Source organism: Meles meles, chromosome 15 (assembly GCF_922984935.1).
Source record: "Meles meles chromosome 15, mMelMel3.1 paternal haplotype, whole genome shotgun sequence".
In the NCBI taxonomy this organism is placed as follows: domain Eukaryota; kingdom Metazoa; phylum Chordata; class Mammalia; order Carnivora; family Mustelidae; genus Meles; species Meles meles.
In genome coordinates, this window is record NC_060080.1 from 41,005,293 (window position 1) to 41,020,158 (window position 14,866).

A 14,866-nucleotide genomic window follows, 5' to 3' on the forward strand; every position below is an offset into this window, starting at 1 on the left:
TACCTTAAACATCTAGAACAGTGCATGGTACATAGTAGGTTCCCAAATACTTATTAAATGAATGAATGTAGATTAAAGCTGAATTTATGCTCCTTATTTTGGTAATCTAAATTCATGAACTACATTAAATAACTAAAATTAAGTTAGTTCCAGTACAATTCTAGAGCAATACTGAAGTTGCTTGCATGGTAAAAACTATTAGGTATAGAAGTCAGACATCAATCAAAGTCTTAGGGCTAATGATTTCAATAACCAAAAATGCAAAACATGAGAAAAGCAGATTTAAATAAGTACTTTTTTTTAATCCTTTTTCTCTTATAATTGCAGAAGCATCAAGAATATTAACTTTCATAGACATCCTAGAAGTTTCAAGCTGGAATGAAGTCTTAGAAATCATCTTAGCATAGGGTTTCTAGGAAAGATGCCATGTGGGCATCTTATGGCTGGGGAACTGAGGCCCAGAGAGGAGATACTGTGGCACAGGCAAGAAGTAGTAGGGGAAGAACTCCACTTGGGTCTTAGAATTTCAAGTCTGGAGTTTTTGCTTCTTCCTTTGTTTCTTTTTTCTCCTGTTCACTTACTCTTTTCAGGTTATTACCTGAATGTATTTTATTTTAAATAGGTTTAAGTTAAACATCAGAAGTCAAAGAGGTATGTTACTAAATGATTGTAACAAGGGCCAGAAGATGATTTTTTAAATCCATTTAAGCTTTGGTAAGCCAACGGCGCAACTTCGGCTGGCTTCCATAGCCTGTCCAGCTTCCAGCATACGCTCGCCCTTGTCCCAGTCACCATGAGGCTGAACAACGCCTCCCTACTTCGAAGTAGTCCCACTACTGTAGTTGCACTGCAGCAAATTGTTTTTTTTTTTTTTTTGATGCCTTCCCTAGCATTTCCTTCTTAATTATAATCCTAACCATCAGCAACCCCTGGACAGTGGTGAATACCTTCTTGTCATTTTTTTCTTTAATTATTTAAATGGAAATAAGCCACAGGCCCAGTTGGAAGCAGACCGCTCTTGTTGCACTGCACTGGGTATGGTCCATAAACAATGAATTCTATTACACTGAAAATAAATAAATTTTTTAAAAAAAGGGTAAAAACAGTGGAAATTCTGGATGGTTGTTGTGAACAACTTTATCCTTGCTGGAAGAAGCAGCCTACAGAGGCAAGGAGGGGGGAACCAGGAAATGAGGGATCTTTAGGGGATGGCTGCTATGTCTTGGCTCTGTGGTGGTGTCCAGTATAGGCTGGCCACTTTGTAAAGTCAGCAGTAAGGGCTCTGGATATCCTAGGTTAGCAGGAAAGTGGGGCTCACCCTGCTTATTAACAAAAATATTGTTCCTAAGGTTTCAATTATTTTTATACTAACATTCTAAAATGAGTAGATTCTAAAAATCCTCTTCTTTCTTTGCAGCCCATTATACTTTCTTGAGTGGGAAAGAAAGTGCTGATGTTATAGTTAGTGGTAGCAACTGTGAATAATGCTGGGCATGCCCATGGAGGGTATGTGGCTGAAGCCACCTGAAAGCATAGAGTGGAACGAAAATCAAAATGGCTGCACTAATGCTTCAGTGAAGCTCAATTTCAAACTAAGTCACCTTTTTTCTTTCCTTTGCAAAGCTCCCCTCCTCCCTTCTTAGCTTGTTATTTCAGAAACCTGGTACCACCCTGAAGAGAAGATGAATAGCTCGGTAGTATGCGCACAATTCCTGTCAAAACGAGCTAGATCCTGTAATTTCCCATTAACTTGCCTCCCCCCCCCAAATCTGGTGGCACCCCCCCCCATTCCCCAGCCTCTTTCCTCCAGGTGGGCTTGCCATTTTGAAAGTCACAGTCTGCTGCAGCCTCCCTTGCCTGACAAAGCTATATAGCTTTGTTCCTCTTTATCCTAAACTCTGTCTTTGAGTTATATTTTGGCTCCAAAGCACTGAGGTCGATGTTCTACAACATGGCTAGGAGGCACACGTGAGGGTTAGTTGGTACAGGAGTCACAGAGAATAAGAAGTAGTGAAACATGACTCTAGGTAGATCGGTGGCAATCTGAATCTGTGAATCTTCTCTCTGTAGTGAAAGACTGAATTTCCTTTCTTTGTCTTAAGTCCTTTTTTCTATTTCTTTTACCATGCCTTTAGGTAGTCTATTTTGAATTCAAATGGCCTCCATAGAAAGGAACATGAAATAGAAATGATCCAGTGTATCATACCCACAACTTGGAAGCCTGAAGATCTTTTTTCAGGTTTGGATTGTGTAATTTAACTAAAACTCTCTAATTCTCAAATTTCTCCTCTTTAATATGGGAAAACATAATTCCTACAATAAAAAATTATTACAAGATTGGATTCAACAAAGAAAGTCTACATAAAAAGCTATTATTATGCAAATGCTGTTTTTAACGTACTTGAATCTGTGAAGGTTTTAATTAGTTCCTCCATTGCCACCATCCAAGAAACAGCAAGATGGCAGTTTTGCAAAAATACCCAGTTTCCTGATTTCATTGCTTCTTTGATCATTCTTTCAGCAATGGGTCCTTGTCCTTGCCCCAGTGAAATTGATTGCACCCTGAATTCCACAACAAAAAAATGTTGTTTTATGTTATTTATAAGCAATGAGACTATGAAGAAATGTAAATTACATAGTAGACTCCTAAAATAAGCACACATTTCAAATCCTCATTTTAATAGATGTGTAAATATTTTTTATTTTCTTGTTTTTGAAAACATTTTCTACTACAACATGCATATAGAAAAGTCTAAAAAACCAAACATATAGCTCTATGAATTACCACAAATGAATACCCATAGTTGAGAATGAAGTTTGCCAATACCCCAGAGATATGCTCTTATGCCCCTTTCTATTTCAACGATTCTTCCTTCCTCCTTCCCACAGGGACATGTTATCCTGATTTCCAGCACTATAGATCAGTTTTTAAAAACTTAAAAAAATTTGAAGTCTCACATCCATATAGAGTAAGTCCATAAATCATTAGTGTATGGCTTAATGAAGTCTCTCAAAGTGACTGTATACTTATACCACCACACAGGACACAAAAAAGAGAGGATTCCCAGCACCTACCCAATCAATAGATTTATTCATTCCCAAGGTAAAAGTTATTTTGAATTCTAACACCATAGATTAATTTTACTAGTTGTTATATTTTATATAAATGGAATCACATAGTATATACATATTTTCTATATTTGGTCTGTTTCAATCAACATTATTTTTTAAATGTACTTTTTAAAGATTTATTTACGTATTTGACAGAGAGAGAGAGAGAGAAGGAGTGAGCACAAGCAGACAGAGCAAGAGGGAGAAGCAGACTCCCAGATTTGTGACCCAGGATGTGATCTGTTCTAGAGAATGTTCCATGTGCACTAGAAAAGAATGTGTATTCTGTTGTTTTGGAATGGAATGTTCTGAATACATCTGTGATGTCCCTCTGGCCCAGTGTGTCATTTAAAGCCTTTATTTCCTTGTCGATCTTTTGCTTAGATGATGTGTCCATTTCAGTGAGGAAGGTGTTAAAATCCCCTACTATTATTGTATAATTGTCAATGTGCTTCTTTGATTTTGGTATTAATTGGTTTATATAATTAGCAGCTCCCATATTAGGGGCATATATATTTAAAACTGTTAGATCTTCTTGGAAAGATCCTTTATGTATGATATAAGTCCTTCCTCATCTCTTATTATAGCCTTTGGTTTAAAATCCAATTTATCTGATATATGGATTGTCACCCCAGCTTTCTTTTGAGGTCCATTAGCATGGTAAATTGTTTTCCACCCCCTCACTTTAAATCTGGAAGTGTCTTTAGGTCTAAAATCTTTTCCTTGCACACAGCATATCAGTGGGTCTTGTTTTTTATCCATTCTGATACCCTGTCTTTTTATTGGGGCATTTAGCCCATTTACATTCAGGGTAACTACTGAAAAATAAGAATTTAGTGCCATTGTATTGCCTGTAAGGTGACTGTACTGTACATTTTTTCTGTTCCTTTCTCATCTGTTACTTTTAGGCTCTCTTTGCTTAGAGGACCCTTTCAATATTTCCTGTAGGGCTGGTTTGGTGTTTGTGAATTCTTTTAGTTTTTGTTTGTCCTGGAAGGTTTTTATCTCTCCTTCTATTTTCAAGGACAGACTAGCTGGATACAGTATTCTTGGCTGCCCATTTTTCTCGCTTAGTTCTCTGAATAGATTATGCCAGTCCTTTCTGGCCTTCGGGTTCTCTGTGGATAGGTCTGCTGCCAATCTAATACTTCTACCATTGTATGTTACAGATGTCTTGTCCCAAGCTGCTTTCAAGATCTTCTCTTTGTCGCTGAGACTTGTAAGTTTTACTATTAGATGACAGGGTGTGGACCCATTTATATCAATTTTGAGGGGAGTGTTCTCTGTACCTCCTAGATTTTGATGCTTGTTCCCTTTATCAAATTAGGGAAATTCCCCACTACTATTTGCTCCAATATACTTTTTGCTCCTCTTTCTCTTTCTTATTCTTCTGGGATCCTAATTATTCTGATAATTTTGGTCTTATGGTATCACTTATCTCTCGAATTCTCCCTTCATGGTCCAGTAGTCGTCTGTCTGTCTTTTGCTCAGCTTCTTTATTCTCTGTCATTTGGTCTTCTATATCACTAATTCTCTCCTCTGCCTCATTTATCCTGCCTGTATGAGCCTCCATTTTTTATTGCACCTCATTAATAGCTTTTTAAAATTTCAACTTGGTTAGATTTCCATTCTTTTATTTCTCCAGAAAGGGATTTTATCTCTCCAGAAAGGGATCCTCTAGTATCTTCCATGCTTTTTTTGAGCCCAGCTAGCACCTTGATAATCATCATTCTGAACTCTAGTTCTGACATCTTACTAATGTCCACATTGATTAGGTCCCTAGGTATCAGCACTGCCTGTTGTTCTTTTATTTTTTGAGGTGAGTTTTGCCACCTTGTCATTTTATCCAGATAAGAATAGATGAATGAGAGAACAAAATCCGAAAAAGGTAGCAACGACCCCAGAAAAATAAACACTAACCAAATCAGAAGAGACCCATGGCGGGGGGGGGGACAAAAGGGGGAAGAAAGAAACAAAATATATATATGTATATGTATGTGTGTGTGTGTATGTGTATGTGTGTATATATGTATATATACATATACACATATGTGTATGTATGTGTGTGTGTGTGTGTATATATATATATATATATATATATATATATATATATATATATAACACTGGTGAATAGAACAGAGCCACACACTTGATTTTGGGTGTATTTTGGTCTGTTAGAAGAAATTAGATCCCAAAATTTTAAATAAAGAAGAACATATATATACAAAAATAAGAAGAAACACAATGAAGGTATGGAATGTGACTGTAAAGATGAAAATTTAAAAACATTCTAAAATAGGCATTGATAAGATAAGAAGTTGGTTGAAGAAAGAAGAAAAAGGAGGAAAGAATGTGATGGCTGGAGACTAAAACAAAACCATGCGCTAGATTTAGGGTATATTTTGGTCTGTTAGAAGAAACTGTATCCCAAAATTTTAAAGAAAGAAAAACGTATATATATACAAAATATAAGGTTAAATGCAATGAAGGGATAGAATGTGACTATAACAATGAAACTTTAAAAAGATTTTTAAAAAAGGTATTGATAAAATAATTCAAAAAGGTCAAAATATGATAGAGGAAAAATTTTTTTAAATACAGTAAGAAAAAAATGAAATTGAAAAAATTTAACTTTGAAAAACCACGGAATCATGGGAAAGAAGCCATGAATTCTGTGTTGCATTCCCCTAGCTCTGGAGTTCTGTAGTTCTTATTGATTTGTGAACTTGGTCTTGGCTGGATGATCTTTCACTTTCTGGGGTTGGGGCCTATTACAGTGATTCTCAAATATCTTTGCTTGCAGTGGAATTGCCCCCCCCCCCCACCCTTGCCAGGGGCCAGGCAATGTAATATCAATTTTGCTCTCAGGACCTTTTGTTCCCTGAATGCTTTCCATAGCGCTTTTAGGACGGCAATAAAAATGGCGGCCCTGGAGGACCTGAGAGCTTGGGGCCCCACTCCTCAGTGTGCCCTCAGAGAAAAGCAGTCAACCACTCCCATCTCCCTGGTCTATGGCCATGTTCCATGCTCACCTGACCTGTGACAGAGTGTTTTTATCCCTGGTGTACAGCCGCATTTGGAGTCTCCAAATCCAGGAGATTCCTGCAGCATGCTCCTGTGCCAATCCTCCCAGAGGAGGAAGGGGGGGGTCTCTCTGGATCTGCCACTAGTGGAGTCCCTGCTTGAAGAGCAGTGGCCCGACCGTGCCTTGTGTCATGGTTTAAGGTAACCCTGAGCTGAGAGCCCCCTCCTCAGCTCCGTCTCTGCTGCTGGCTTCCCTGCTTTGATACCTGGGAGCTTTGCTATACTCAGACACCCCTGGTCTTTTCCTGACCCTGCAGGTCCTGAGACCGTACTGTCCCCGCAAAGGTTCCACCTCCTGCTTAGCCTCTGGAGTGACTTCCCTTGGCGGAGCAGACTTCCAAAAGTTTCGATTTTGTGCTCTATTGCTTTAACATTTGCTGGGAGCCAGCCCCACCCCTGTGGTCTCTCTTCCCATATAGCACCTTGATTCACTTCTCCACACATCCTAACTTCCAGGAAGTGATCACTTTTCTGTTCCTAGAATTGCTACTCTTCTCTTTGATCTCCTGCTGAATTTGTAGGTGTTCAGAATGTTTTGATAACTATCTAGCTGAATTCCTGGGACCCAATGATATTTAGGTGTCCTACTCCTCCATCTTGTTCCTCCCCTCCCAGACTCTTGATTTCTGCTCAGGTTATGATCTTAGGGTCATGAGGTTGAACCCTGCATTGGGCTCCACACTGGGCATGGAGCCTGCTTAGGATCCTCTTTCTGCCTCCCTCTTGCCCACAGTGCATACATTCTCTCACTCTCTCTCTTTTAAAAAAACAAAAACCAAGGGGCGCCTGGGTGGCTCAGTGGGTTAAAGCCTCTGCCTTCGGCTCAGGTCATGATCCCAGGGTCCTGGGATCGAGCCCCACATCGGGCTCTCTGCTCCGCAGGGAGCCTGCTTCCTCCTCTCTCTCTGCCTACCTCTCTGCTGAGCTGTGATTTCTCTCTGTCAAATATAAAAAAAAAAAAAAAAAAAAAAACCCAAAAAACTAACAACTTGAAAAAAATCTACTTCTGGTGTTTTGGATCTGATCTATTGAATATGCATTTCTATATCATTAATTTCTGCTTTTACAATTTTTCCCTTCTATTAGTTTAATCATTACATTTTAGATTGCCTAATATATGCACTTAAGCCTATAAATTTCCCTGTAATCCTAGCTTCAGATGCATCTCACCAGTTTTGATATATATTCACCATTATTCTATTTAGTACATGTTTGACTTTCCATTTCAATATCTTCTTTGTCTGAAAACAGTTTCATCTTACCTTTGTTTAAAAAAATTTTTGACAGTGGAGTGCCTGGATGGCTCAGTTGATTAAGTGTCCAACTCTTGATCTCAGTCCAGTTCTTGATCTCAGGGTTCCGAGATCAACACAGCATGAAGCCTGCTTAAAGTACTGTTTTGAGAGGAATAAAATTCCATTTTATTTACCAGACAGTAACTGGCTTTCAGTACTTTGAATATACATTTTTTGCCTTTTATTGTTTCTGCAGAGAAATCCATCAACAGCTTACTTGCATCTTTGAAGATAATCTGTTTTTACTGTGCTGTCTTTGTTTTTTCTACAATTTACTGTGATGGGTCTTGGTAGAATTGGGTTTTGTTTACTTGTTTGTTTTAAAGATTTAATTTTTGAGTAATCTCCATACCCATTGTGGGGCTCAAACTCACAGCCCTGAGATCAAGAGTCACATGCTCTATCAGCTGAGCCAGCCAGTCACCCCAGGTAGAATTGTTTGTGTTTATTACACTTTTTCATTTGGTAGGGTTTATTTAATTTGTGAATTGGTGTCTTTTGTCAGTTTTGGAAGATTTTCAGCCACTGCTTATTGAAATATTATTCTGTGCTCTTCTCTCCTCTGGTACTCAGATTATATCTTATTAGATCTTGTTTAGTCTCTGCATGCTTTTTACTCATCAATTTCATCTTGGAATTCTTAATTTTTGTTAGTTTTCAATTCTAGAATTCTGCTTTTAAATAACTTTAGTTCTCTTTCAATTTTCTCAGTCTTTCCTTTTTGAACATTTAAAGATTGCTATTTAAAAATCAATCTCATGTATCATTTATTAGGATGCTACACTCTGTTCCTATTATATATTGTTTCTCTTGACTTGTTTTAATTTAAACATACTTTTTGGCCTTCTTGTGTCCCAGGTTATATTTTATCACGTGCCTACGATTTTGTGTTCCTCCACACAAGATTCACATCTTCTTCTGGCAAGCAGCTAGAGATACTGGTAATCAGGGATCAACATAATTTCCTTGTAAGTATATTTCTTACCTGGTCTTATTCCTTTTGATGACTCTCCTTAGAGGGCCAAACCAAAGTAAGGGAGGTGGTTTACCAGTTTCCTCTACTATTCAGTTGGCTCTGGGCTCCAATTTTGTCCCCTTTGTCTTTCTCTCTCTTTTTTTAAAGACTTTATTTATTTATTTGACAGACAGAGATCACAAGTAGGCAGAGAGGCAGGCAGAGAGAGAGGAGGAAGCAGGCTCCCTACTGAGCAGAGAGCCCGATGCGGGGCTCAATCCCAGAACCCTGGAATCATGACCTGAGCCAAAGGCAGAGGCTTTAACCCACTGAGCCACCCAGGTGCCCCGATTCTCCTTTGTCTCTTTAATAAATGAAAAGCTTTGCTCAGCTTCTCAGCCTCTTTGCCTCCTCTTCTGATGTCTCTCTGTGAGTGCAGGACTAACTGGGTTTTCTTCATCTCTTGACTATTCCTTACTTCATTCTCCAAACCTTCAAGCATTTTAAAAAATGTTTTTTAAAATGTTTTGTATATTTAAAAATATATTTTGCTCAAGGTTTCTAGTTGTTCTTAGTGGGGATATTAGTCTGAGTTCTTAGTCCGACATTTCTGGACCAGAAGTCCTTAAATATTCATAAATTTATAGCTAAGTGCCTCATTACTATACCTTAATGATTTTTGATATGTAATACTGTTTTTGTTATGTACTTACACTTACTGGGAAATTTCCCTTTAATAGATGAGTTGTTTAAAAGGGCATTTTTTGTTTTTCAAATATTAAAAAAATTAACCTTTAAGATTGATTAATATTAATTATGTCAGGGATTAAGTTTATCTTATTTTTGAAATATGTCTTAGCACATGGTTAATTCTTATAAATGTTCCACGTGTATTTGAAGAATTGCATTTGTTCTATGCATTGAGTGTAAAGATCAAATGTCATTAACTTCACTATTAAATTTATTGTCTGAATATTTTATATTCTTAACAATTCTGCAAACTTTTTCTTTTTATTCTTCATATAGTTTCTATTAGAGATGTATTAAAATTTTCCACATTAATGTTAATTTATCAATTTCCCCTTATATTAGTTTCTCTAGTTTTTGCTTTATAGATTTCAAGCTTTGTTAGTTTTGTACAATTGGTGTTTTGTTTGTGGGTTTTTCTATATATCATATAGTTGCCCTTTTGATCCCTAATATTTTTTTTTTTTTGCTCCCAACTCTATTTTGTGATATACATTGGAACTGTTAACAGCTTTCTTTTGGTTAGTATTTGCATACTATCTCTTTATTTTCTACTTTCCTATGCTGTCTTTGTATTATTTATGCATTTTCTAAGTGGCATATAGCTAAATGTTACTTTTAAAATCCAACTTGGTCATATTTATCTTTTCACAGGTAAGATATTTATACTTTAAGTATTTGAATTGATTTCTCTATTCTGGTTTGGCTTTTTGATTTACTATATTTTATCTTTGAATTTATTTTTCTTCTTCTTTCCTATCTAATGTTGGATTATATTGCACTACATATTCTTTTGTTCCTCTGCTGGCTTGGATGCTATATTTATTATTCTGGTGTTTTCCCTAAAAATTCCAACATATTCATTCAAATACGAATTTTCCTAAGGCAAACAGAGTTATTCTGTACTACTTTTATCTTCCTGAATATATTTAGAACTTAACACATATTAACTACTTATTAACATCCCTCCCCAGTTTCTGATTATCTTGAATTATTTTTTATGTTTAATACTTTGAAATATTTGAAACATACAAAATCTACAAAGTTAATATAGTGAATATTCATGTACCCACAAACCAGCGTATGAAATAAAACACTGTTTACATGATCTGAACCTGCAATGTCCTTGTCCACTTCTGTCTCATTACCCAACCTTCACTTCCCAAGGTCACTGCTATCCTGGATTTGCTATAAGTTCCCTACCTTTCTTTATACTGTTACTGCAATTTTATGAATTCCTAAACAATATATAACATATATAGTTTTAAATGTTTATATATTTTATCATACTTCTCCAATATTATATAGTTTTTCTGCAACTTATTTTTTTGGCTCAGTATTAGTTCATGTGACCTATCTGTATTGATGTACATAGTTCTAGTTTATTCATTTTTATGGTTATAGTGTATTATATTCAATTTTATAAATACACCACAACTTGTATGATCATTTTTCTAGATGGACATTTTGGATGGTTCCACTGTTTTTTGTTATATTTCTACAAATGTTCTTGAACACAGCTCCTTGTACCATGTGACTGATTTTATTCTAGGTTGCAGATTCAGTAATGACTTGTTGAGATGTAGGGGATGCCATTTTCAACTTTAACATACTGTTAACTCTTCAAATTGATTTTAAACAATTTTTCACTCTTACTTGTAATATGGATGTTTCCATTGCTCCATACCTTTGCCACCATTTTGCCAATTTCTTGGGTATGAAAATGATATCTCCTTAACGGCTTTAATTTGTTGTATCCTAATTACTTTGAGGACAGACATCTTTTCATATGCTTATCAGACATTTAGGTTTCTGCAATTTTCTATTCTGAAAATTTTGGAAACTCTCCTGCTCATATTTTTTGTCTTTGTTTATATTGGACTGTTTTCTTTTTCTGAGATCAAGAGTTGGAGACTTAACCAGGTGCTGAGCTGCCCAGTGCTTTTCTTTTTCTTATTAATTCGCAGGAGTTCTTAATAGTTCCTATACTAATTCTTTGTTAGGATTTCAGAACTATAGGCAAACAAATGACTAGGATCATAAATTTTATGTGTCAACTTGACTGGGTCACACAGTATCCAGATATTTGGCCAAACATTACTCTGGGTGAGCCTGTGAAGGTGTTTCTGGGTGAGATTAACATTTGAATGGGTAAACTGAGTAAAGCAGATTGCCCTCCTAAGTGTGAATAGGCCCCATATAATCAATTGAAGACCTGAATAGAGCAAAAAAGCTGAGTTAGAGGGAGTTCCTCCTGCCTGCCTAAATGGTAACATTGGTCTTTTCTGGCATTTGGATTCAGATGGAAACACTGGTTTTTGGGTGTTAAGCCTCCTGGCTTTCACACTAGAACTTATACCATTAGTTCTCCTGGTTTTTAGGCCTTTGCACTGGAACTATACATTGGCTCTCTTGGATTTATTTCCTCCTTGCTGGCTGCTGATTTTGGGACTCCTCAGCCTCCATAATCATGTAAGCAAATTTCATATATATATGTTATATATGTATATAAAACATACAAGATTTTTTCTTTCCTTTCCATCTCTTTCTTTCCTCCTTCCTTCCTTCTTCCTTCCCTCCCTCCCTCCTTTTCCTCCTTCCTCCTTCCTTCTTTCTTTCCTCCTCTCCTCTACTCTCCTCTCTTTTCCTAATTGGATCTGTTTCTCTGGAGAAGCCTGACTAGCGCAGACTATAAACTCCAAGAACAGATAGGACCCACCATCTTATAATCTGACCAGGGAAAAGGCCAGACCAGCCACTCCATGGGGGAGGGGGTGCCTGTCAAGTGTCAAGGCTGGAAATTACCTTGTAGATAAGAGACCCCTACCCTCCCCTGCCATCCTGAGGTCTTATGCACTTTCCTACCCATCTGAACACCATTTTGGAGAGGACTGGGAGAAGAAGAAGTCAGGAAGACTGACCCTTTTTTTTTTGAGAAAGAAACCAAATCAGCTTACCCTGGATGCATTTAAAGTAAAGTACATGTGGGAGTTTAAACTTCCCCCTGCCCCTTTTATTCAGCAAGGTAGAGGCTCATGAGAAAGAGACTGATAACAGAACATAAGGAGCTCTGGAATTTTTTGCACATTTCATATGGAGTAAATCAGTCCTTTTACAGTTACAGTAAGGTAATGTCTTAAATAACAAAAAAATTTTAATCCATATTCCACTAGCTTATTACACATTTTGGATAAGCTTCCCTTTATTCAAATAAAGTTTACATCTGTTTTTTATTATTTTTGACCCCGTTTTAACAACAGACATAGCTAAATATTAATGTATCTTAATTTATTTAGTAAGGGATACCTAATGTGGGGATTCACACTCCACAGAGGGAAGAAAAATGGCAAACTTTAACAAGGAGACGTTCGTATGAATTATAAAAATGGCACCACATGACCTCACCGTTCTGAATACCCGCTGTCCCGGGCAAACCTCTGGAATGCGCCCATAGGATCCGAGCCAGTGCTTAAGATAAATACCAGGGGAGTGTTATATGACATGTCTTGATATAGAGTGGGCAGGTCCACAGGTGGTGTCTCTATAAAGCATTTTCCAAGATTTTCTATTACAAAATCTGTAAGAGCAAAAACCACCTGAAAGTTAAGAAGAAAAACATTAAAAAAATAGTATGTAGGATGAGGGTCCTCCATAATTCTATCCTATTTCTCCCCTTCAGCTTCTCTGACAGGGTGCCCTGTTGTTCTGCACTCATTTTCTCTCGATTAGGTATCTTTCTTCCTACTGGATTTAGGCACCATGTAATTGCCAAAGGTCATGGTTCTCATGACCTTACAGAGCAAGCTGACTATTTGATGAGAGGAAAGTCTCTTGTCATTCCATCCATCTCCAGACCTGCTGTTGCCCCATCCTTGCCTTCTTTGGTCCCATCCTTCTCGCATTCTTATGGACTTTACTTTCAGTCCTTCCACTGTCTCTTTTTGCACTATTCATCCCCCGCCCCCATCTTTTTATCATACAATTAGGCTCTACTGTCTCCTATTCTTAAAACCAAAACAAAAGCCTTCCCTTAATTGCTGCTCCCCTCCCAGGTATTTCCTTTCTTTTTTTTTCCCTTCATAAGCCGCTTCTCAGAATCAACACCATATATTGTCTCCCCATCTTTTCCCCCATCTTCCTCTCTCATTTTACTCATCAGCCTCTTATGACTTTTCTTGGGAACCAGCCTCAGCCCTGATGATCATATCCCTGCCTGACCACTTCCTACACCAATGTGTTTCCTTCACGGATCCTATCCTAGCCTGCTTACCCCATTCCTGCTCTTGCAGACCCTCTCTAGCCCACATGGAGCCTTTGTGTGAGATGGGAAAAAGTGTCCCTTCTTTAATATACCTGTGCCAGAAAGCTGTCATGATAAATATACAAACCAAACCTAAAGTATCTACAATGCAAATGGCTCCCTTAAGGCTTATGCAGTGCACATCCGGCACGACTGTAAGCAGCAGCCCTGCTTTAACGTTTGCCCTCCATTAGAATTGACATTACTTCATCCAAAAAATTTTTGCATGTTTTTTGTTGCCATTGTTGCTGGGAGAGGGTACATCTCAACCTGGTACAGGGCCATAGCCTTGGACTGTACCCTCCTGTGGCCAGTCTGGGAAAAGATGTTTACATGCCTGCCCACTTAAATGAGGATATAGTGTGGTACTAACTATAAAGGTGGCCTGGGCCAAAGGGCCAGCCCTGCAACAGGGCCAAGAGGGGTTGGAGCTTAGTTTTAGCTATGTCATTGTGTGACTAAATGTAATTTCAACAGCAGTTTCTCATTATTATTTTGAAAAATATTTTTGATAGTATGATCTATTTATTTGCTTTTTACTTTGACAAAAATTGCTTAGAGTTTATTGTAAATAACAATGTACAAAGCACCAGTGATTTATTTCTTAGGGCTGTTATGTACATATAAAAGTGGTGACGCACTCATGAAATGTTTTTGAACTCACAAAGTTGGAGAAATACTTCTTCCCACAGCTAGGGTCTAGGGAGTTAGGCATTTCTTGAAGGCTACCCTCTGAAAATCCCATGTCTGGCTGCAGGATCAGAGACTTTCTAGTCTCTTTTCTCTTTATCACCAAGTCCTTTGCTAGGGGGTCCTCTCACTTTCTTTTTAAATTTAGTTTTCCAATTCTGACCTATGTGACTCCATTACATCTTGCTTAGAACCGTTTTTGTGGCCTGTTGTTTGATCCTTGACAGGCTTTGGCTGCGGCCTCCAGAGCATTTTTTTTTAGTTCCTCTTCCCTATCAGAATCCATAGGGAATTTTTAAATTCAGGTGAATACTGTTTTGAAGGTACTGATGGGCCGATAGCATACAAATTCACTCTTGAGAGACTCTGCGTTTGAGAATCCTCTATTGCTTTCATTGTGACAAGAAGGTCAGCTTTAAACATTTGGGAATAATGACCCCGTGTTCATCCTTCCTGAGTGGCCAAACCTCATTTAAGTTAGAGTATATTAGATTAAGGGTAAAGACCTGGGGTGGCTGCCACATCGTGTGTTATATTAGAACACAAGTGTTCACACTTCTTATCACACCCAAGTTCTTTTTTTTTTTAATTGTGGTAAAATAGATATAAAATTTAGCATCTTAACCATTTTAAGCATATAGTGCATAAGTGAAATTGCATTCTTATAACTGGTGTTTCTCAAAT

The 14,866-nt window shown here is 37.6% G+C and overlaps 1 protein-coding gene across 1 annotated transcript in view; it reads right to left on the reverse strand.

Moving 5' to 3' along the window:
* DNAH6 (dynein axonemal heavy chain 6) overlaps positions 1-14,866 on the reverse strand; it is a 227,139-nt gene that overhangs the window by 44,943 nt on the left and 167,330 nt on the right. Inside the window, exons 63-64 of the mRNA XM_045978683.1 lie at positions 12,598-12,788; positions 2,402-2,562 (exon numbers count right to left, since the gene is read on the reverse strand). Coding sequence (XP_045834639.1) covers positions 2,402-2,562; positions 12,598-12,788 — 352 coding nt within the window. The remainder of the gene's footprint in view (positions 1-2,401; positions 2,563-12,597; positions 12,789-14,866) is intronic.